Source organism: Pleurodeles waltl, chromosome 5, assembly GCF_031143425.1.
Source record: "Pleurodeles waltl isolate 20211129_DDA chromosome 5, aPleWal1.hap1.20221129, whole genome shotgun sequence".
NCBI classification, from domain to species: domain Eukaryota; kingdom Metazoa; phylum Chordata; class Amphibia; order Caudata; family Salamandridae; genus Pleurodeles; species Pleurodeles waltl.
In genome coordinates, this window is record NC_090444.1 from 435,883,512 (window position 1) to 435,909,061 (window position 25,550).

Sequence of the window (25,550 nt, forward strand, 5' to 3'; positions counted from 1 at the left end):
AGTATTGCTTATGGCCATGTCCTTTGATGGCTCCCGCCTCTTAGGAGACAAAGCAGATTCAGCGCTGGAGCGCTTAAAGGACAGCAGGGCTATGGGCAGGTCCTTGGGCCTTTCCATGGCCCATCACCACCCCCATTCCACCTTTCACAGCCACGAAAAGGGCTCCCAACCACATCTGTACAGCTCACAAGACTCCCAGCCTCTGTGTGTCCAAGGAGGTGGTATCCACAAACCCTGTGGGTCAGGCATTCAACAGCCGGGCCTATTCATCCACTGCTCCTGCTTCCCCACATGCCCCACACTCCCGCATGGCAGCCGCAGCCTACAAACCTCTATAGTCTGCCTTCTAACATCATTGGCACCTAGTAGGAGGCAGGATATGCCATCACCTGCTTCACTGGAGGTCAGTCACTTTGGACCGTTGAGTTCTCCAAATTGTCTAGAGGGTATACTCCTTCCTTTTCGTGTCTACAATCCACCCACATTCCACAGGCTGACAAAGGACCATCTGTCTCTTCTCCGCCAGGAAATCACAATATTCTTGGCCAAGGGAGCTACCAAGAGGGTGCCGATGCGTGAAATAGGTCATGGTTGCTGTTCCAGCTACTTAATGGTACCCAAAAATGACAGAGGCCTTTGTCCTATCCTAGAGCTGCACCTTCTCAATTTCTTCCTTAAGAAGGAGAAGTTCAGAATGCTCACGCTCACTCAAGTCCGGTCTGCCTAAAACCTAGGAGAGTGGATGGTAGTGTTAGATTTGCAGGACACATACTTCCACATTCTCGTCCTGCCTGCCCACAGGTGTTACCTGCAGTTCATGCTGGGCCACAAGCACTTTCAGTGAGCTGTGCTTCCTTTTGGCCTTACCAGCGCGCCTCTGGTGTTCATCAAGGTGATGACAGTGGTTGCAGATCATCTGCGGAGATTAGAGGTGCTGGTCTTCCCCTATCTCGATGACTGGTTATTGAAGGTTCAGGCAATAATACTGATGTTTCAGCTTCTGTCCTGGATTTCTGTGAAACTGTTTCTGAGGCTGCTGGGCCTCATGGCCTCCTGCATCCTGCCTGTGATGCATTACTGCTAGCATTTGCGGGCTCTGCAGTGAGACCTGACGTTCCAGTGGGCCCAGCATCAGGGAAATCTCTCTGACATGGTCCAGATCTCGGAGGTAACTGCAAAAGACCTCCAGTGGTAGCTAACTAACTGCGATTGAGTCACCGGCAGATCTTTTTTCGTTCCCTGACTAGGTTTGATAGTCACGCCAGATGCGTCATTTCTTGGATGGGGTGGCCATCTGGCAGAAGTGAAAATCAGAGGCCTCTGGTCTCCGGACTCCGTATCAACCTTCTGGAGCTCTGGGCAATCCAACTGGCATTAAAATTAAAAGCCTTTCTACTATCCATCAAGGGAAGGCTAGTGCTGGTGTTCATGGACAACTCCTAGTGGATAACGAACGGCAGCCCATCCAAAGGTGTTGCAAGGTCTCTTTCAGCAGTGGGGAGAGCATTGGTTAGATCTGTTGGCCACCGCTGACAACACACAATGTCAGCAGTTCTGCAAGCTGGAGTATGCAAGGCAGCTCTCGGTCTGAGACTCCTTTTGTCTCAAGTGGATCTCAGGATTCCTTTACGCCTTTTTGCCTATACCACTCCTGCCCAGAGTTTTCAAGCAGATCAGGAACAATGGGGCCCCAAGTCATTCTTGTTGCTTCAGACTGCTCTTGTAGAGTTTGGATCCCAGCTGTTGAGCATGGCCATCGCTGCTCCTGCCCGGTTACCCCTTCAGGAGGATCTTCTGTTCAGCAGCATGGGAGGGCTCAACGCTTTGCCTTCTTGCATGGAGATTGAGCTGCAACAGTTGTCAACCTTCAACCTTCTGCTCAAAGTAAGTGATGTTATCTTGGAAACCAGGTGTCCCTCTACCAAGACTGTAGACGCCTGCCGTTGGAGAAAGTTTTTGGCTTAATGTGCAATGAAAAGGTTGACCCTGTCTCTGCTCCCCTTTCTCAGATTTTTCTTTTTCCCCTTGCCCAGCAGGGCTCTGCTCTGGGCATCTTAAAAGGCTGCCTTTCTGCTATATCTGCTTTTCTATGTTTGCCTGACCAGCTGTCCCTTTTCAGATTCCCTGTTGTACATAGGTTCTTGAAAGGTTTGCAACATGTTTCCTCCTACTCCTTTTATCATGCCTCATTGTAACCTTAATTTAGTCCTGGCATTCCTGATGTGCGCTCCCTTTGAGCCCTGTCACATCTATCCTCCCAGGCTCCTTACCATCATGACAGCTTTCCGGGTAGCAATAACATCAGGCTGGAGGGTCAGTGAGCTACGCAGACAAGCTGACTCTGCGAACTAGAGCTTCCTATCTACCAAAAATCATCACTCCCTTTCATGGACCTAAAAAAAAGTGTTGTCATTTTACCTTAACCGCACAAAAGAGGTCCAGGCGATGACCAACTCTTTGTTGGCTATGTCTCTGCATTAAACTCTTCTACACATCGGCCAAAAAGCAACCCCTCCCTCCGGAGGGCTTACGTGCTCATTCCACAAGAGCCAAAGCAGCGACCACTGCATTAGCATGTGGAGTTCCGGTCCTGGGCATCTGCCAGGCAGCAACTTGGGAATCCCTGCACACGCTTACCAATCACTACTGCCTGGACTGTCGGGCCATAGGGATGGGCATTTTCCCTGTTTGGTCCTGCAGGACTTTTTGGTTTGAAATTGTTTCAAACACCCACCTCTGGGGTAGTATTACTTGGTTATCTATTGTAAGGTAAGGAATCTGCGGCGAGAAGTCTCTATCAGATGAACAAGTTATGTACCTCTGGTAACATCTTATTTGGTAGAGACTCTGTCTAGCTGCAGATTCTTTATTGACCCACCCATCCTCCCTGCTCTGGAAACTGATTTCTAGGGACAGGGGTGTTCCTCTTTCAATGCCCTAGTTTTCCTCACCAGTGGTCAGTGTTCCTCACGGCTCCGTGCTCCTGGCATGGAAAGTCGCAAAAAGAAACTGATGTCTACATGCTGGCGTGGCGCCTATATAGGAACCGCAACTGTGCACGTCACTTCAAGCATGGACAACGCCACGTAGAGCTGATCAATGCCATCTACAGACTTGCAGGGGTACTGCTCATGAAAAAAATCTGGATCCAGTCTGATGCTTGGGGATAATTCTAATGTAAGGAATCGGTGGTTAGATAGAGTCTCTACCGGATAAGACGTTACCAAAGGTAAGTAACTTGTTTTATAACATTTTCAGTTGTGGGCCTTCAATGAGAAGGATGAACAGTGAATCTTTTTTTTATTTTTATTAAATGAGCAATACAGTGAGGCACCTTGCTTGAAGTGATAAATGCAAAAATAATCATAAGAACAAATCGTATAGTTGTATAGGGAAGCGAAAAACAGAAGACAAAAGGGAAATAATTCCCAAATTCTTCGTTATTTGGCAAACCTCAATATAAGAGGTTTCTTTTCACTCCTACACGTTTTTCAGAACTTAAATAATTTGAAAACAATTCTATATTAAATAACGCCTCCATCTTTTTGTAAAAACCTGTCTGAGTTTTGGCATATATAAATCCATCAAAAAAATTATAGTTGCAGAATTTCAAAAATTGACATTCTTTAAGCAATTTCGTTATTATTTCATGATTAATATAGTCCTTAAATGAGCAGATCTTCGTCCTTTCAGTTTTGTAGCTTCAGACCACTGAGCATGTCAGGTGCTAACACAGCCCAGTTTTTTTAGCCCTTGGTTCACATTACTCATAAAGCAGCAGAGTGGAAGCCTTCAGGAAGGGTCCCTGTTGCTCTGCCTCACAGAACACTCACCTTAGGAACGCGTATGCGCATCGGCTTGTGGTCACTTAGTCGACTGTATTGTAGAAATTTCCCTTCAGTAGGCTGAAATCAAAATCATTCTAAAACAGCTTAGCATTGCAGCAAGAGGGCATTGCAGGGCCTCATCATGGTGCCATACTCAATAATTCACGATAATCAAAGAAAAAAACGGTAACCACGACTGAGTGCTAAGACTACCCCACCTGACGGCAGAAATCAACTGCTCTTGCTGGCAGGTATACAGGTGGGCGCGTGACTGTTTTATGTATAGATACTAAAACTTCACTTTATTTTCTTAGAAATGTTCAGATAAGTAATATGAATGTCTAGGATACCATTCAAATGTGTTTGTTGTTTTCTTTTTCGAACAAATCATACGTTTCTTGTCTGTAAGAGCATCTTCTCGCTGAAAGCCATCTTCATTTGTGGAATTAACCAGTCTTTAATTATACCCCAATTTCTGTTCAATAATTGCGTAAAGCCCGTATGTGACTTTCTGCAAAGTCGCAGTATTTAGTTTCATACTTACGCTGACAGCACACAGACATACTATAAGTTGGTAGATCTGTCAGATGTGCATCAGCTTATAAATGCTGAAAAAGATTTACGCTGACAAGGCATAACGTAATATGTAAATAACAGCAAGTACAAACTCAAGAAGAAACAGTGGGGTGGAGAAATGTTAGTGAGGCTTCTTCATAGAGACCCTGGTGACCCTTAGTACCTTGAAAAGGCCTTGCCAGTAGAGCTCTTTCTTCAACTTGAAGCAAGCCAGTTGTAAAATGTTAGTTTGCTCAAAGTGCAGGTTGTACTGAGAACGGTGTGAGAGCTTGTTTTCTGATTCAGTGGCAGTTTGTTTACACATAGGGAGCAGGGAAAGGATCGGGAAGGTGGGAGTAATCCTCTCCCACCACCTTACCTCCTACAGAGCCTGTGTTTATAGGACCTGTGACTCCTTTGAGGCATTCCTGCAGTCTACATTTTTTACTGACTTGCTTTGTCAGTATTCAAATTTGTTAACATCACTCTTCGGTCCAGGAATCTGTCTGATAAGCACTTCCACAAGAACATAAGCCAGAATCAACCCCATGTGATTCCGTAGATATTTCCAGTTACACCCCACCAAATTGCTAGGTCAGATGACTTAGCTTCTTTGCTGCGAATAATGTTATACCCTGATGGTTTTAGTCATCTAAAGATGAGAAGATCATATCCATAGGTCGTATGCCTATACAATATCCTCCCCTTATTATCTAAAGTGTGTGTAAAAACAGAAGCTACTAAGCCTCTACCAAACGCAGTAAACCATTGGAACCTTAATGATGGGCAATAGTGGCACACTTGCATTTACAGAGGTTTGCAGCTGTGCTGCAAGTTGCCTGTAGAGTATAGCTGCATGGTGCTTAGGATTTGTTTCTGCATTAGAGGTAACATCTTAGACCTTCTATTTATTAGTGCTTCCTCTCTGAGGTCCGGATAATATGTGTGTACCTTATATCATGATTTACATCTAGACCCTCTTTTTTTATGGAAGGTCCTGAAAGCATATTATCAGTATTTTAAGAACAAAGAGGGCACAGTGAAGTATTTCTCGTATTGAATAAACATGGCAATTTGACCCATATTACTAAGGTTGTTTCTTGTAGAAGTTGGTCTTTGTTTTCAAGAAAATGGTGGAAGTATTGGCCAGTAGAGATCTGATTGGTTGACCGTCCGCCTTCAGGTTATAATATCCATGACAAATGTTTAGTATGTATCTAGAACACATTCTTAACTGGAGGCAGTGCGCAATCCTGACTACTAACACTGCAATGGGCAAGCGGATGCGTGAATTCTCCACAAGGGCGAAGTGGAATGAAATGAATTATAGTAATTTTTGTACACCGGCAGTTTTCATTTCAAACTACAATACTACGTGCTTTATCTCAAGATTACGTATTGTGGCAGAAGCTAAACTGCCTTTTTTCCCCCACAGTGCTAGAATACAACCTCCTTTTCTTCTGTGCTAACAAGACTGCTCCATCACCACAGCCCACTCTAAGTAATTAAATCAGTCCTTTGTACTTACCATGCTCTCCTCTAGTGACAGTGCTAGATCTGATTATGTGCTTCATGCATATTCAAAGCGAGGCCCTGACAGCTCTTTAATGAGCTCTTACTTAATCAGTATGAACAATGTTCATCTTGTTCTTTTTTCCCACCATCCATTAGTGTGAGGAATAGTTGGGAAGGGGAAAATGAAACATCTAGCATTCATTTAACAATATATTGTGCTTCAGAAAGTGTCTAAGCTGGAGAAGTTGCATTCTGCCCTTTAAAAGTCTGATGGACAAATTGGATTACTAGTATTGGATTAAATAACAAATGGTTAGAGAAGAAATAGGAAAAGCTAGCTGTGATCACAAGCGTTCATATTTTTGTTACTTCTTAAAAGCTGAAGAGGTCTTTAACCGTTTATTAAAGTCGGAATTAATTGGTGATAGTGCAAATTGAAGTTTATGGTGTCCTTTTTTTTTTTTTTTGTCCCCCACCACCCAAAGCAAAAACAAAAAACTGAAAAAGTGGAAGACAACGCTTAAAAAGTATTCTGTGTCAACAGGCCGCAGTTGAACATTCTGGGGGTCATTCTGACCCTGGCGGTAATTACCGCCATGGCGGAGGTTGGCGGTAGCACCGCCAACAGGCTGGCGGTGCTCCGCCGGGCATTCTGACCACGGCGGTACAGCCGCGGCCAGTAGCGGAAAGCCGGCGGTGTACCGCCGACTTTCCGCTGCCCATGGGAATCCGCCATGGGGGCGCAGCTTGCTGCGCCGCCATGGGGATTCTGACAGCCCATACCGCCATCCTGTTCCTGGCGGTTCACCCGCCAGGAACAGGATGGCGGTATGGGGTGTCGTGGGGCCCCTGGGGACCCCTGCAGTGCCCTGAAATTCGCGACTGGTGCAACTGCACCCGTCGCACCTTCCCACTCCGCCGGCTCCATTCTGAGCCGGCTTCCTCGTGGGAAGGGTGTTTCCCGCTGGGCTGGCGGGCGGACTTTCGGCGGTCGCCCGCCAGCCCAGTGGGAAAGCCAGAATGACCGCCACGGTCTTTCGGCGGGAACCGCTTGGCGGGCGGCGACCGCCGTCCGCCGCGGTCAGAATCACCCCCTCTGTCTTTTAATAATATGTAGGCTGACAAGTACTTAAAGTGGGACCTCTATATATATATATATATATATATATATATATATATATATATATATATATTTTTTTTTTTTTTTTACGATCTCGGAATATATATCCTCTTCAAGCGAACACGTACCTGTTGACCAGGTTCACTCTTAACAAATTCTTTAAGCAAATCTGTATAAATAATGAAATTACATGCAGTTACAACAAAATGAGAATTACATTAAAAGATGCATCAGCTAACTAATTTGCCAATTAAATAAGTCTCACCATAAGAGCAATATAAATTGATCCCACTAGTGCCTTCCTGTACAAAAAAAACGAATTTTAATCATTCAGCAGTAACTTTTTATTTTTATTTTATAAGAGTCGTTTGGGCAATCTTACCACTAAAAATAAAAAAGCAGACACATTTACACTTGAAATAGTATTGTGTTTTGAAACATTAATAGTGCACACTTGTCATTTTCTGGATCAGTAATGACCCTGACGAGGGCACAATTGGCCCTTCTCCTGCGTGCAAGCTTTTTTTCTTGGCCCGCCAGTTATAGTTACTGCCCAGGGATTTGTGCTGTCGCAAAACCTGCCTCACATGACCAGAAGCGGGGCTCACATGGGCCCAGAATTAATAAGAAACGCTGCTTCCTCAAAAAGAGATTAAAAATAGAGTAAAATGGCGGACGAGTAGCTCAGTATGGCCGAGCTTCAGGGACAGTGTTTTGGGTCTCTTTCTATATCCTTGAGTGACAGATCTTATTATTCATTGTCAATCCCGTTCAGATGTGTCCACGTGTAGAAGACAAAACACTTGAAAACTTCACACCCAGTCTGTTCGGTATAAGACTTACAACTAAATAGTTAAATAAATAAAACACCCTCTGGAACGAGTGGGACAGAATTTGCAACCAAAACATTTTCATAACACAGTAAATCCGCTCTAATAACGCCGCCTCCGTGTATATTGAAAACGACAGGCTAAATCAAATATTGTCCCAGGCAGTCATCTGTTTAGATAGAAGCCAGAGCTTTTCCCTTATCTGTTATGAGTTATTGACGAAACATTATCTCTACAGCCCTAATTCTTTTTTAGGCCCCATGTGAGACTAGAGCCTCAGACAGGCAGTGCGCTGGCGAGTGTTTGCAGTCGTCTTGGGGGGAGGGAGCGGGGGAGGGGTGCTACCTATTATCAGCTAGTCGTGTTGTAATTATGATGGTACAGTATTCTGCGCGCTGGGCCAAGGAACTTTACTCGTTTCACCTATCGGTGGTGTAAGAACTCCTCACTTGAGTAGCTTAGGAAACCGCTGAGCAATGGGCAGATTGCTTTATTTTCTAAATATTTGCTCCTCGAATAGGTTTATAAAGTCAAAATTGCTGTCTTAATGTCAAGTTTTGAAAGTAGCTAATTCAAGCAAGTTATTACAAATGGGCACTGTGGTGCCAAGCCTGATTCTCTTGTGATCGTCGTGGACTTGGTATAGTGATTTTTCTTTTCTTTTTGGTTACGACTCTGTCAGCACTACGAGTTCCTCGTTGTAAAATAATAACATCTGAGCCTGTAGGCAGGGCTTTAAATCGGCCGGTACTGAGTACCCGCACTTTTTTTTTATTTTGAGAGAGAGAGTACCTGCACTTCTCAAGAAAGATGTAACACTTTTCATTGTACAGTACCGCCACTTCTCAGACTCAAGCAGGTACTCTGATACAGAGCACCTGCACTTCTATTTTTCCATTTCGAGCACTGCCTGTAGGGAGGATTGAAGCGGTAGAACACTGTACTCAGAGTGGTGATATTATTTGTAGGAATGTTAGAAAGTGCCACAAATATACTCGCTGGTAGGTTGTCTGCTAGATACAAGGACTGGGCGACTGTGCGTTCTCATTCACAATATTCATGCAGTCTTCTCCTAAATTGCACCAAAAATCATTCATGTTGCTTAAATTGCATCAATTGCTTTTCTCCCATTTCTTCCCATTTACTGATATGAAGAACGTGACTGACGTACTTTAAATGTTTCCACTTTACAGGTCGAAACACAGAAGAGGAGGAAGCCATGATGCAGGAATGGTTCATGCTCGTGAACAAGAAAAACGCGCTCATAAGAAGAGTCAATCAACTTTCTCTCCTGTAAGTCTGTTTTTTGTGTTGTTGCGTATGGGGGAGTTGATAGTGGTCCTCCATTGACTGTTAGCAGGGTACCCATAAGCATAAGGTGTTGTGTTATGTTTTGCTTGCTCCTGTGTTCCTTGTAAACCATGGTTGTCTGCATCTAGGTGTCCAGGGGTGACGTGCCTGTAATTCGACAGTAGCATATTTCTATGAATTTCCAGAGCAATTCGAGGTTAAAGTAACTGAGGTGGTGACTGTTTGGGAGGTGGGAGCGAGGAAGAAGAGGGTGGGGGCCGTCCCTGTTCCCACAACTGTATCCAGACAAATAAGACAAGATGGCTGGTGCTGCTTGTCGCGCAATGAAAAAAGTGCATGGGGAAAAAGGACCATTTGTGTCGCTGTGTGGAGTAACATGGCAGACACCAGAGCATTTGCTGCACCTAAGACCTCACTATTAGGGTGGTGTAGCATCACAGTGTGCCTGCTGGTCCGTCCCACTATGTAACATCTTGGAGGGATCAGTAGGCTCCACCTGTATATGTCCAAGCTGTGGCGCAATCGGACTGATGTAGGATGCCATTAAAAAGGTCCCAAGGGCTAGGGTGGGCTAGTTGAAAAGCACTGCATGAATCCAGTTCCTGTGTCTTACTGGGTGTTGCTAAGCACATTACACTGGCGACAAGAAGGTCTGGATCCACACACCACCTGCCTCGGCTACACAAGCCTGACCCCACCTACAGACCAGAGCCCCCTGCTGTGTCCGAGAGGTTGGGACTCAACAACGGGTAGTGCATAGGCAGCATCGCCGCATGCCGTCTGTATGACACCCAGAGCACCCTCCACTATCCAGGTGAGAGCGCACCTTTGCTCTCACCCCCACATGGCACTGCCACCTCCTGTATGCGCTGCTGCCTCCAGCTACGGGGTGGGACAGCGCTGATCCCAGGAGCCCAGGCTCAACCTGGCACATGGCAACCCAACCCCACCTCTACAGACAGCTGCAACGATTCAGATAAGGGCTTGCATCCTACCTGCGTTTTCCTCAGAGGCTCATTCCTCACCTCCTCAGGCCTGCCTTCACCTCAAATTCAGATGTGCAGCATCCCACCCACATTGCTTGGCACCTGGGAGCATGTGCTCAGGCCGCTGTTTCGAGCGTTGGCACCATCACCCGGCATGCAGAAGCAGACACACTTGAGCCCCATTAGGTGACAGCTAGCACATGATCATCTGTCCTAGCCCGCTCCCCAGGGCAGGACATGCCGTCAGGAACAGGTGCCAAGTGGCAAGGGCACTCTCACCCAGTCACCCCATGTCAATGCTCCTGCCATCTTTGGACCGCACCAATGGCCTTGTCACCCACGTTGCACCCATGTCTTCTGTCCCATCCCTGGAGCCATTTGCAGTCAATGGACGCCCTCCCACCATTGCTGATAAGACCATGTTGTGCAGCTAGAAAATTTCTTTGCAGTCATTGAAGTCGCCCAAAAACTGAAACTGCTGTCGCTTCTGCATCTGCCAGTGGCAGACATGTACACTATAGCAAAGAATGACAATGAGGAAAGCCCCCCTTTCCCCTGCACATATATCACCTCCAGGGATGCCACCACCTACTCCCGCCATTCGACAATCCGGATTGCAAGTGATTCCTTCTTCAACAAACTTGAGAAAACCCAGATAAATCTGTTCATGTCTTCTTTACACACACCAAAGAGTTGGCCAGCACCTGCACCTTGCCCAATGCAGACGATGAGATCAGGGCTCAGTTTATACAGGCTGTTCTTCGTCCAAATTCCTAGAGCAGATCCTCCAGGTTCCCAACATGCCCATGAAGGGCGTAATTGCTTAATGTTGATCCAAAGAACTGCCCAAAGCCAGAGCTTCCCACATGGAGACAGCCCTGCAGAAATCTATATCGGTAAAGACCCAACCACACAATGCACTTCGGGAAGATGCCTCAAAAGACCAAGGAAATTCACAACTATCATATCTGCGCAGGTGGTGTGGAAATCAATACCCACACACCGGTGAGTGCCCAGACACTGGAAGGAAGTGCAAGCACTAGGTGTGGAAAGCTAAACTATTTTGTAACAGGGTGCTGTGCAACCCAAAAGTCCATAAAGCCTTGACAGAAGTTGGTGCAGGCAGTTGATGCAGATCCCGATACACAGGAAGACAGCAATATGGATGATGACGAACAAGGGACGGTACACATCATCAACTCAGTACACCCAGGGGCCAGGCACCCCTGCACCACCCTATGGTGCTAACTCCTCACCCAAGATACCCCGGTCACCACTGTCATCGACACAGGGGCCTCCATCAACCTGAGGGCCGCAGCCATCTATGGTCACTGCTCAACCCTCTAACTCTCCATGGTCACTGCTCAACCCTCTAACTCTCCAGCCCATGCGCATTAAGGTCCACGCATTTGGAAACAACACACCACAGCACTTATCTAGAGTATTTTACGCAAACCTCAACCACCACTACTCCAGTGCTGGGGCCAAAGTGTACATATCCCAAGAAGAGACCAGATTCCTCTTTGGCTGTTAGACAGCACAAGATCTCGGCATTGTACAGTTTGCCTTTTCTATTCATGTTGCGCAATTAGACAAGCTTTTGCAGGAGTTCTCCGCACTCTTCATTGGAATTGGGTGCCTCAGGAACAGATCAATTTGCCTACACGTTGATGAGTTGATTGAACCTGTAGCACTCTGCCACAGGAGGGGTAGCATTTCACCTGCAATCTAAGGTGGAACAGGAGGTCAGGCAACTGGAGAAAGCAGGAATAATTGAGAAAGTAATGAGACTCACTTCCTAGGTCTCCCCAATAGTAGTTGCCGAAAAGCCAAATCAACCAGACGCCATGAGGATATATGTTGACTTGAGAATACCTAACCTGGCAATCAAAAGGAAGAGGTACCTGGCTCCCACTATTCATTACATCATCGGGAAGCTGGCCTGGTCAAAGTGGTTCTTTAAGATGGACTTACGGGTGGGGTATCACTAAATACCTCTTCACCCCAACTCACACCACATAACCACTTTCTTGACGCATGTGGGGCTGTTGCTATAAGAGATTGTGCTTTGCTGTGTCTAGCGCAGCCAAAATTTCTCATAACATCACACAAGAACTGCATTCAGGACTCGGTGGTGTAGTGAACGTTATCCATAGCATCCTGGTACACGTGCCCTTCCTAGAGAGCCACCTGGCCCAAATGCTGTCAGTTTTCCTTTGACTACAAGAACATGGCCTCACCTTCCATAAGGAAAAATGAAAATTCCTTGGGGAAAATATAGCTTTGTTCAGACATCACTTCTAAAAAGACCAAGACGCCTCCGACCCAGCAAAGTGAAATACATGCAAGAGGCACCAGCCTCCTCATCTGTCTCCGGAGTCAGGAGCTTCCTAGGTATGGTGACTTATTGTGGTTGGTTTATTCAGAACCTCACAGCATCGCTCAGGGAGTTCACCAAATGCTCGACCTCAAGAGACCGCATTTAAGAACACTAAAGTAGTGCTGTCTGCTGCAACCACACTTACCTACTTTGACTGTAAAAATACATCTGAGCTAGCTGCAGATGAAAGCCCATCAGGAATAGGAGCAGTACTGTCCTAGCACCAGAAAGGAGGGTGGTAGACCCCAGTCGCCTACGCCAGCCACACGCTGGCTCCCACTGAACAAAGCTCCTTGCAGATAGAAAAAGAAGCCATTGCAGCGCACTGGGGGTGCTGTTACTTTCATCTATATCTCTGTGGACTTTTCAGACCACAAACCATTGATTCCTCTCTTTGAGGGATCTGCGCCTAAACCTCCACCGCAAATTGAAAAATGGATTCAGCAGCATCAAGAATATAATTTCAATGTTGTGTACAGACTGGGCTCCTGCAATCCAGATGACTACTTGTCAAGTCACGCCCGCCCACCATCCTGGCTTAGAAAGCACTGGCTCAAGAGATAAGAGTACTTAAGACTTTTTTTTTTTTTGAGAGAGCGAGGGTTCCCTCCCCAAATACCCTCCCTTTCCCCCCCTGATCTCTGTACAAGAGGTATCCCAGGCCACGGAACAGGATAACTGTCTTCAGCTCAAGCCCATATGTAAATTAAATCATTTCTTGTTTATTTAGACCCATCACTTAATTTACTCAATGAGATATATATATATATATATAACTGCCAAGCTAATACATAATCAACAAACTTAAAAGCACCCCTCAAGACAATGACCACGTGCGGATCACATCAAACAACCATTCACTACCCATCCAAACTCAGACATTCTCATAAATTCAACATACAACAATTTCCCCATAATCCCTCACTCCATATTAAAGTTCCAAAGTGTAAACAATATTACAATCACCATAAAATATTAAATACATTCATAATTCATTTAATTCATTCATGTTTTGTTGATTTATAGTCTATAGTTCACCCCATAGGCAAAACTCTTGTGATGATAAAAAAAGATATAAATGCCATTAGTTCATAGTCCAATTAGTCCTATGGATGGTTTGTTAGCCTTAGTAGGAGATCACGCAGAATAGCCTTGGGCTTTAATCCCCGAAGATTGTAGTGCCGACGTGCGTTTCGGTGTCATTCCTCCTAGGGAAACACCTTTATCAGGGCACATCCATATCCCCAAATGTCAGGGGGAGACAGTTGTTCATATGACTTTATATAAAGAAGATTCTTCACAATCTGTTATGCAGGTATACGGTGTCTTTCTCAGCAGCCTGTAACAAAAACTTAGGGCTCATAAAGACCATATATGGACAATTCCTATATCTGGAATTAGTCACAGGTGCTAGGTTCTGGCAATCTTCAGCACCACGTGATATACATGCACTACTACATGTTTGTGCCGATGATATCACAAGAGATAAGTGAATGAAAGGCTAGCCACCACCAGTGGTTATTATATGGTAAGTCACATACCCTTCATAGGGTCCATCTCCCTTATATCATGTTTGCTCATTACGATCTGTAGATTGCACACCAGCCTTTAAGGCTTTAAGGGAGTCTTGCTTCTCTGAAACAGAAAGAATAATAGGGGTAAATGGAGGTGAGTAGGATTCAATCAATAAATTCTAAAGGAAACAAATATGGAGCGAAGTTGAATTAACAGTAGATCTTAAGAGGTAATTATAATTCCCATCATGATGCCACTCATCTACCTTTTGGTTAGATACCTCTCTAGAGGACTTTAACTGTTCTCTTTCACCCACAGTATGATTCCATATCACTGTGTAAAACGAATGGAGAATGACATCTGTAGATCTACAAATGAGGAAAGGATCAAGATAGATTTAAGAAGTTTGCACATAAATATTAAAGGTGTTAAGCATATGTCTACTGTATTGCTGGAGGAGAAGGGAGTACAATATTAGACTGATGTAATACCCCTGAAACACACGTAGAGAAAACATAATCTCTATTGGGACGAGGAATCTGTAGGTAATAAAAAAACTTAAAACGAACCGTGGAGCTCACAAGGGAAAAAATGGAGTACACTCAGTACCCGTATGATTGTAAAACAGCATGAACAGTAATTTTTGGATATATTGTGTCCAAATCACGTCTCTGAGAAAGTAGTTCAACAGAAACAAAAACAGTCTACTCAAAAAGGCCACTATTCAAGGCTAAACTAGTCCTCCTTAACAAGCTTATAAATACCGCATAGCCTGCTCAGTAAATCGAAACATGACACCAACCTACTCGTGGACGTATCCCAACTGGGGGAACAAGCAAATCTCTCAGAGAAGCCTACCTCACCGAGAAGATGATGGATGCAGAACTGTTAGCATCTGAATCCCTCTGAGGATGGAAGGGATCCCAATCACATGTCTGAACTGACACTCTAAATAGGTGAACTACTGCGCTCAGATGATATCCGCATTCTTAGTCCGGAAGTGACGTAAGAGGTGTTAGTCCTCAGGGAAACTTGTTACAACAATTGGGCAATCTATCTGCCATCTTAGAATTCAAAAAGGTCCTGCTGTGCCGACCTCATACTAAAAGAAACTAAAGAGAAGACAGCTACAAAGGAGGGACACCACAGAAGGAAAGAAAAGATGGAGTGGGGGAGGAAACAATGAAAAGGGGGGGGAGAAGAAATAAAAAAGAAAAGAACAGAATAAACTGTCTGAGGGAAAGGGTGATATCTTCCTCAGCTAGAGACATGAGTGCACTGTCCAAGGATAGGCAAATTCAGCAGTCTTCAAGGAGGTACTATAAAAAGGACAAGTGCTTGTAAAGGTAACTCAACCTATATTACCTATACACGGTCAGGTACCGTAATAACATCTTCAGGGGACCTCATAAGGACTAACAGGATCTCTATCTCAACACAAGCCTATTGAGTGATGAAGACCAATGAAAAAAGACAGGGAAAGATGAAGTGAAGTGCAAAAGATGCTAAGAGGTCCCCAACATAGGCAGACAACATCTAGCCCTTAATTACATTTCCATACTGCTCTTATATGATCACATTCGCCCACAGGATGTTTTCATTTAATCCGTGTCTCCACGTGTCCAAGTTATAGATCCAGAACACTTCTCTTTTTTTGCTAATGTTGTTACTATTGTATCCTTGCACCATTTTGACCTTTTCCAAAATGGTCCAGGTCAGATCCTGTTCTGTATGTTTCATCGACCCCCAGTGGTGTTCCAATTGAGTTCCTTCTCTTTTATTATGAATAGCTGATTTGTATTCAGTCAGTCGTATTCTCAGTTCACGGGCAGTTTCTCCAACGTACCCCAGTCCACATGGACAGCAGATGAGATATACTATATTAGTTATTCTTCAGTTGGTCATACCACTCAGTTCAAATTTTTTGTTGCCCCATAACACATCAGAGACAATAGCCCCAGCACATACCTGGCACGTGCCACATTTATGGCTGCCCCTAATGGGAGTTTGTCCACTTATTGATTTCTGGCAGTAGTCTTTGTTGGTTGTTATCGCTGAGCTGGCCAACCGGTTCGTATATTCTTATTCCACATAAAGGCAAACAACGGTTTCTGTAGCTGGGACAGATCATTATTCACATTAAGAATATGCCAGTGGGCTAAAATGATCTTCCTGATTTTGTCATTTAAGCTAGAATGTTGGACTACACAAACCAGTCGATCTTCCTTTTCTTTATTCTTGTTTTCGAGTAGGTGGGTGCCATATTTCGATTTACTGAGCAGGTTATGCGGTACTTACAAGCTCGTACAACTAGTTTAGCCTCGAATAGTGGCCTTTTTGAGCAGACTATTTTTGTTTCGGATTAACTACTTTCTCGGAGATGAGATTTGGACACAGTATATCCTAAAATTACTGTTCACACTGCTTTACAATCCTACGGGTAGAGTGTGTTCTCCATTTTTTTCCTCTTGAGATCTCCATGGTTCGTTTTAAGTTTTTAGATAGCTACAGATTCCTTGTCCCCGATAGAGATTATGTTTTCTCTACATGTGTTTCGGGGTTATTACATCAGTCTAATGTTGTACTTCCTTCTCCTCTAGCCATACAGTAGACACATGCTTAACACCTTTAATATTTAGGCGCAAAAGTTCAGGCTACCGTTCCAGCCTAGAGCTTGGAAAGTAATCAAAGAAAGGTGCATGAAGAGGCGGCTCAGAGGGAGGGAGAAAAAAGTATCACAGAACATATCTCATTTTAAACGGTTCTTTGCGGCCAAACAGCCTAATGACAGCTGGACTGGAAACCTGAACAAAGGGGATGTAGAGCCTTGTCCAGGAGGTGCCAACGAGGTAGACCTCTCGTTACCTTCAACACCTCGAGAAGGCGCAAGTCTGCGCGAAGGAGGCTGAAAGAGAAACAAGTCCAGAACCAGCTGCAAGCAGAGAGATACAGAGGTACCACTGAAGGGCAAATCCAACACCGTCACAGCAGTGCAAAGAGTATATGCAGGAGTGACAGCGGGAGGCTCGAGCCTCAAATAGAGAGCAGCTTAGGTGGATGAGGAATATAGCGTTGCAGTGTCCCAGCCGCTTCGCCCTTTACACCTTGGAGAGGGTATCGACAGGCTCCACCTGTGTGCGTCCGAGTCGTGGTGCGACCTGGCGTAATGACGTAGGAAGCCAATAAAAGGAGCCCGAGGGCGAGGTGGCTAGTTGAAAAGCATTGCACGACTCCGGTGTCTGTGTCCTAGGTGGTAGCATGGGATCTAAGTACAGGGAAATGACAGATCGGTAAACAGTGAATTGGGAATGATGAGGCGAGGAAGGGATGAAACCTACACTGCGAGCAGTCAGTCTGTGCTCCTCTAAGTGTTGCTGACTGTGCGCAATCACCTCTTTCCTGCGTCTGCATCCCTGTGCATGACTGCGGTATGTTTTTCATGCTCTCGAGTGTACATAAAAGTATGTACGCATTTTTCTGGTGACTCTCATAGTGATCCGTGTGTTTTTTTTTTTGTTTTTTTTTTTTTTGCGGCTGGAGTCGAGAAATCTAGTTTAGATTCCGTGGTATTTAGGGGGTGGAGGGGCCCCTGTATTCATTACCCTTGCCTCATTGCTCTGATGGCCCAGTCAGACACCAGAATGTACTTGAACCTTCAGCAGGACATTGCCACGTGATCAGGGCCTTTTTTTTAACCTTCTTATCTCCTCACAATTCCTACCTAAGTGTACATGCTCAGTTGGATTAAATATCAGTTCATATCACGCAGCGCACCTTTAAGTGTAACCGGCCCTTGGGTTGGCTCGTGTTGGCACTCACAAGTCTGGCACCTGCTCAGCCTCTCAGGCGTGTGTATCATTTGTGCGCAGTAGCTTAATGTTAAGCAGAAAAGTCAGTTATGAGTCCCCGAATCAATGTGAGTAAAAGGTGCTTGAAAGTGTTTAATGATTTAGCAATTAACATATTGATGAACTTTTCCAATTTGCCTAGGGAAAAGGAGCACGACCTAGAGCGGAGGTACGAGCTGCTGAACCGGGAGTTGCGGGCGATGCTTGCCATAGAAGGTAAGATGTTTGCCTACGAGGCTTCTCTTCTCCGCAGACTCTTTGCTCAAGGCGTTGCCGGTCTACGCATAGCGCGTTTCCCCTGCGAGATAGAGTTATCATGGTTAAGGCTACCATTAACGTGCTCGGTGGCAGACTGTAATTACTGTCTCTACCTCTGTACTGTATCTTTAAGACCAATGATGGTTAGACTGTGTGTAATGACATTTCAGCCATAATATAAATTCAGGTTTGACTTTGCGTGAGCGATGATTGTGTAATTTGCTGAAATATCTGCAGTCATGGTAGCGAAAAGAGGTTTACTACATGCACTATTGCATTGCCCCTTCTGCACATTTCCATAGTTACCGGATTCTCAGCTTTGCATGTGAGATGTAGGTGCAGAGGGTATGTTTGATTGTTTGAGCTTCCAGAACGATACCCCCAGGACCGGCTTTAGCGCTGGTGTCGCCTGGTGCGACAGTCATTCTTGGCCCGCCCCTCTCCTCCTCCCACCTCCCATCCCCCATGACCACCTCTTCGGATTACTTCACTATCACCTGCCAAAAGTGCTCCACATCACTCAGCTCCTCCCTCCCTCCCTCACATACATTTCATTTGTTTTAGAAAACTGGTAAAGGATGGCTTCTAATAAGAATGCACATCCACCCAAACAAACCCTTTTTAGCAACATTAGGAATAAATAATGAAAGGCTGAGGGGGGAAATATAACATCCTTAGCTATTTTATACAGTTCGCATGCAACTCCTTGATGACAGTTGTAACGGTCACTGTTCTATATTAGAGTTGTATCTTATGAACTGCGGTAACAAAAGAATCTCTATGACAAAAGCAGTAATCCACTCAGCTATCCACATAAAATACAGATCTGTGATTTGTACAGTAGTATTATTCGCAGCAGGCGTATTAACCTCCTGTGCTACTTTATGGAGAAGTCAAAACTGCCACTGGACTAAACTCGGATCTCTCTAGCAGGAACATTCGTCACAATGGTTAGCTTGACATTTTTATTGCTTCCTGAAAACTGGACGCACACGGATCTCTGCAGCAGGTGTTTCCAGATTGTAAGTAATTGCTAAACACTGCGCCCTCCCCTCTGATGTGAGTGCCCACCCCAAGGTTAGCCCCTCCCAGGTCAGCACCTAGCTGGCCGCACTAATCGCACTGCCTCAGAGCGGCCCTGGGTACCCCAGTAAAATTATTACAGTAATTTTCCTTTGAAAACAAATCTGCACAACCCCTTACTTTCAGTTTTTAAGTATGACTTATTAATGGCAGTGGTTTGTTCTCCCAAAGGTTCTTCCTCTTTGCAGCTCTGGTTTCTGTTCTCTTATGAGGTGACTGACAGAGGTGTAAGTGAAATCCCGTTTATCCCTTTTATTCTTCCTTCAAGTGAACTGTGAAATAATCCGGGATGAATCATAATATAAGTAAATATCCACAAAGCTTTAACAGTTCTTTCATTTTAAAAACAATCCCAAATACCTTAAGTGTTTCTAAGGCCATCCTGTTAAGACCTCTCTGTTGCAAATGCTGATTTACAGTTCAAAGATGTCAACTTAAAAGTTAATCTGCCAGGCGCTGTAGAATGGACCTTTTGTCTAATCAATGCAAATTGATTTTGCTATTCTATATTGACCTCGAGCCCTTTGACTGCCCATGGTAATTTCTTTTTTCACCTGATAAGGTACCTGATCCATAAGAAATCAATTGTAATTAGTTTGGAGACTTTGGTAGAAGCCTAAGTTTGGAGGAGAGAAAGCAGAGGCAGCCGCGTGACTTTCTGATAGTCATCTGTGTTGCAGCCTCTATAATGGCAATTTCAGATGAATATGAAAAGAGTGGCTTGAATGCACCAGCTTGCGAAAGCAGTCCTTTCAGCTAAATCTCCCTCAGCTGGATGGAATTTTGACCATGGCAGTGAACTGTTCAGTAGAAACAAAGATGCCTACTTTTGTCTGTTTGTATTTTATGTAGCTTTCCTTTTGCCTAACTAGTTAAACTAGTGAAAAAGCATCTGCCCAAAATTGTGATTTGAACTTTGGCTTATTTACAACATTGTCTTTACTTCGTTTGTAAATTATAAATGAGTGATGCTTCATAAACGAATGACTTGCTATTTGCTCTAAGTAAGCTACATTTTGGAAAGTGCACCAGAGTATGAGTAGTAGAACAGGTCATCGGAGGCTATAAGGCACAAAGACTGCGAAGGATATGTCAAATTTTGAAGAGGGCTGAGACAGGTTGTGCTTCTACAGTTAGATTGTGTATCCCTGCCAAAGTCCATAGTGTACTTTCTTGGTGAATTCCCCATCATTTTAGAGTCTTAAATCAGCAAAGCTCAGCGTATGGGAACTATGGCATTGGGTAGGAAGAAGACTATAGTGACTGCCAAATGTCATTCATTCTACTGCATTGATCCTCATGTAGACATGTTGATCTTTAGTCTCATAATAACAAAAGAAGGACCTCCGAGTTGTATCGTTCTGCGAGTTGTATTGTTGTGCAAAAAGGTGGACACCTGACAGAAGCTTGTGAGTCAGTATCCTGTGTAGCTGCCTGACAACGCCGGTGGATTCTCTCTGTATCTACAAAGCAATTCCTAATGCTGCATCAGGGTTGTAGATCAAACTTGTTGCTTTCAATTCACTGGGGTGTCTGTTTAAGAGCCAAGGGCCAGCCAGAGAGCTGAACCTTTATCTTGTGCAGATTTAATGGTCTGTTTCGGAATGAAGAACGAAGCGCCAGAGCACATAATTGCTGTTGCCATGTCTGATTTATGTTTAACGTTTGTAGCAGTGTACTATTTCACTCCATGGATCCTTTTTAGGGTCGAGCCCGCAAAAGTATGTGTATCGTTTGTGAGACACTATTGTTCACTGAAAAGGCTTGAAGCTCAACCACTGCTTACCAGTTGTTGGCTGCAGTGACCCTATTCTTTGCAGCCTCCAAAATTGGCCAGCACTGGCCAAACTTCACTTCCGATCCTTCAAGTGGAGCAGGGACCAAGCACAGGTTAATCAAACGTAATCACTGCCCTTCCACTGCTTTCAGTGTGATTCACTAACTATTCCTTCTCCCTCCCACTCATGCTGCTTGTGGCTACCTCAGTAGTGCCTTTTTTCCTTGTTTAACATACTGCACAGCAGCATGACCTACTGTGCAACATGGTTTAAAAAAAAGTACTATGACGCAGACAATGCTGGCCGCATGATAGCGCTTTTTTGGGTGGAGGGGGCGTTGGGAGTGAGAGATAGATATTAGGGTCCGTTTATTTTGACTGTCAGTCCTCTGCTCTACAGGACACCTTTTTGTGGTATGTTTTCTGTATTTAATTTTCAATGCTTTTTAACTTCAACAGCTGTACCAAATCTCCCTGCTATAGAATGCGTACGAGAAGATTCACAGTCACTACGTATTTCACCGATAGGAGATGCATTCATATGTGTGATTGGTAAAACAGGCAGTATATCCATAAAAGCCCCCCTTTCATAAGCTGGGGTGGGGGGTCCTGCCAGCAGCCATGCTCAATGTGTTTTTAACCTTTGAAGCTGCTAATCTTTTTCTCTAATAAAATAAGTTTGACTTGTACTATTTCTAACAGTTTTAATCCATGTTCGTATTTCACATTAATATTGATCTTCCATTTGTGTGCACAAAATCATGGCAGTACTTCTCGTGTAAGTGTGTGTAAACACATGGGGTGGTGTAGGGTTTGGGGGAATGTTGGGAGGGGGAGGGAAAGGGAGAGGGAGTGGCGGCTACTTTTGAACAGTCTAGAATGACCAGAATGCACAGCATGCTTTTCAAAACTACTTCAACTACTTGGCTTTGCCAGCGAAAAACATAATCTTCCAGAAGCAGCGAACATGTCCGAAATAATATTATTTATCCAGGATATACAGTTAATTCGCTTATCTACACACATTTATATGGGTAAAATAAACGTTGGTGATAAAATGTCTAAAAAACCTTTGGTGTCATGCATTTCAAGGCACTTTTAGTAGTGTCTGCAGTTGCAGGACTCAAGCTGTTTTAAAAAAAAAGAAATCTCCCCTGATATGTAATAAATTACATGCAATACGTTTGTAGAAGTTGACAGATCCGTGTGCACCTGCTGCCTCCACAGTGTACACTCTCACTTCATCAGCTGCCTTAGATATCCTTTGAGAGTATGACCAGTGGCCGGCTGGCCCAGAGGAACAGCCACCTGTTCAGGGGGGACTTAGCCTAGGGAAGGTTGTTAGGGCTGAAAGAGAAGCGTTCACAAGTCAGGCAGTGACCTGCCTTGCTCTGCCTGGTGTGTGACTGACTCAGTCCAACTTGAATCAGTATTTTAAAAACATGTCTATATCAAAGGCTTTTTTAAAAAATTCTTGAGCCATTCTTCACAGCAACGGGGATGCTGTACAGCATGTCTAACACCCATTAGCAAAGCCAATAGGTCCCAAAGACGAGACCTGTTGGCTTTGCCAGTGCTTCTTACGTTATCAGCATTTGTACCATGCACATCTATTATTAGTAGGGCCTCGGAGCCTCATAATTTAACGTTAACCAATTACCCATTTTTATGTTTCCAATATTTATACAGAGGATATTTTATGGTTATGTACTTTATAATTATTAGAATTATTCTAGTAATTGATTCGACTCTTTTGGGGTTGACTAAACTCATAAGAAATCATTTTGTTGACAAACCGGACTGGTGAAGGGTATAGGATCTGCTGATTGACAGATATAGGCCGGGTATTAGACATTGGCCATGTATGGTCAGGATTTTTCTTGCGATAAGTTGGCCAGTATACTGTTTAGTGAAGGCAGTCATCTCTTATCCAGCTACTACATTGCTACATGTGATCTCAAAGCGGCTTTTGCATTCCAGGAGCATTTAACAGCTCCCCTACAAATCAACCAGTGTAGGTAGAAAAAATTGCTTCCTTTGCCACTTAGCAGCAGCGTCAAGAACAAAATTGCTAAATACTGGTAGACTGCAGAAAGAATTCACTTAAATCTCTCTACAGATCATTCTGATGATGAAGGCCATCTACAAAGAGAGGTTCATATGAGTATGTTTGCTGTCATAGAATCTCGATGCTGAGGGTGTACCCAAGACATCATCTGGTTGCAGTATCCAGATCTTCTTCCAGAGTTATCCGTTTAGGTGTCCATGCTAGATGAATGATGACGAATAGCAAACCAGCAGGCAGCATGTCTTGGTTGCCCAAACACTGGGTGTTGCCTTCTCAGTAGCTCTATGCTATTTATTGCCCTGACCGAAAAGATGGGCTTACACCATTGGGCGGCCTCTGGGACGAACTGCGCTCGTTTTCTGCTCAATAAATGGATCCTTCACTGCATTTTGTACATCTTGGTTCATCCCTGGCTTAGAGTTTAGAGCGTGCACTCTTGTAACAGGATTTATGCATAGGTTCACTATTTTCGTAGTTATGGTTTATATGATAAGCTTTTTTATATTTAAAATCAATATGTAATCCCGTGGAGGAGCTTATCCCCTCAAACCCCATTTGTAAATCTATTTTCACTTTGTTCCACGGACCAGCCGCCGTACTGCATAGATTGATTAGGTGCAGCGCCGAATCCTATCGCATGGCCTGCTCTGATGATGATGCAAACTCTTTCAGGATTGCTAGTTGACTGGAACTAAAGATAAGAGGCGACCGCCCTTCGCCACTATGCTCTGCGACAAAACTAGTGCTCATCTGTTTTTTTTTTTTATCAAAGAGCGGCCGAGGGCGGCAAGTTCGGTCCGTTTCTGGGAATGTGTTTATATGTCAGTACGGAAAGGCTTTTCCTTAAAGCACTGATCACATTAATCACAGAAATAATAGTAATGTGAAGTCAACGAAAGCGAACAATTAAGGCCACAAGGCTTTAGGAGGCATGAAAGGCCGCCGCGAGGGTTGCACGGGGCTCAGCACTGGCGCTAGGCTTTCAGCAGTTTGTGGCCGTGCTCAGCTTTACCACTTAAGCCGATTTCGCCCAGTTTACGTTTCTATAGGCATGCTGTTAGGGAAGCCACAAAGCAGTCGCGGCCCTTGATCTAGCCCCCGAGATGCACGGGCTGCGAGCGGTAACCGTGTGTGACAGGTGATACACGCAGCTTTGCTTAAATGCACAAAGGAGAAGGTGCCAACATGTTTTATTTTTAACAGTTATTTCTCTTCTCAAAGCTGAATTTAAAGGCTTCCATTTCAAGTGGTTATTTCTTTCCAGGAACAAGAGTGCAGTCTTTCCTTAAAGGCACAACTACACGTGTCTTTTCAGTGAAATTCTGAAACACGGAATGTATTTTTGTATTTGGTCCTAGATTTTAACATGTTTTGAAGAACTTGATCACAAAGTGGTTCAGCCAGATAAGATATTAATGTGACTACATATTTATTGAAATAGATACGTACATTTACTACACGTACGTACTTTTACCATGCTCAATGTGCAATATGAACGTTAAATTGGAGAAAACGTGAAAAACTCCTTCCATTGACAAATATAAGTTCTGCACTGGAACTGTTGGTGTGATGGTTTGCAGATAATTTTAACAAGTAAACACAGTAGTATGGGAGAACGTGTCGATCTAAGAAATGGCAGCTTTTAATGGGGGTTGGGGGGCTGACTGGAGCTGCGCTCGCTTGTTGAGGGGGAATGGAGAGGCCGAGCCGGCTCAGCGCGTAGAAGCTCCTGCACTGGGGCCTCTTTGGTCGCCGCAGTAGAGACAGGAGGCATCGGGGGCCGAAAGAGCTGCACTCGCAGGCTGGGACTGAGGTCCTGCAGTATGGTAGAGCGCCGTTGCCTTACCTCTCACACTAGTGGTGCGTCAGGCTGGCCTTGCCACTTCCGCCCTTTCACCTTACTAGGTGTGGGGGCAGAAGTGATTCTGTAGGGGTCGCGCGGGGCCACGTCACTTCCGGTTCCGGATGCCGGCATGCATCAGATGGGGGGGGGGGGCTATTTAAGTGCCCCCCAGAAGGGCCTCGGCCTTTTCTGATGCAACGCCGGTGGTCGGTGCGCTAGGAACGTCGTAACCCCACCCGCCCATCCCTTGTTTTTTAGGTTTGGAGAAGAAATACGAAAGTCACCATAACCAACAGAGGGGTCCCCAAGGCAGGGTCCCCTGGATAACACCAGAGGTTGGATCCTGAAGTCCTGAACCAACCTGCGGATGTACACACCAGCTTGAGGGGTAGGGAGCCCAGAGCATGAGGACAAGGAACGGTAAAGTCAGGGGGAAACACCCCTGGGAGGAGTGGCGGAAGTAGCCACCGCAGCGGATTGATCGAGCAGTGGGCGAGCTGTTAGGAATTTGCTTAACAGGGCAGCGGTGAAGTGAATATCAAGGCCTGAGGTGGTGGTGCAGAGGAGCATCGGCGAGTAGGCCACGACATCGGATTGAGGGTGAATTGCGCAGTAGCGATAGAAGTGTTGCTGC

At 44.8% G+C, this 25,550-nt stretch overlaps 1 protein-coding gene across 6 annotated transcripts in view; it reads left to right on the plus strand.

The window, feature by feature from the left end:
• EHBP1 (EH domain binding protein 1) overlaps positions 1–25,550 on the plus strand; it is a 1,526,717-nt gene that overhangs the window by 1,360,859 nt on the left and 140,308 nt on the right. For all 6 annotated transcript variants that reach the window (XM_069234213.1, XM_069234209.1, XM_069234211.1 and 3 more), the window contains 2 exons: positions 9,041–9,140; positions 18,030–18,103. In XM_069234213.1, coding sequence (XP_069090314.1) covers positions 9,041–9,140; positions 18,030–18,103 — 174 coding nt within the window. The remainder of the gene's footprint in view (positions 1–9,040; positions 9,141–18,029; positions 18,104–25,550) is intronic.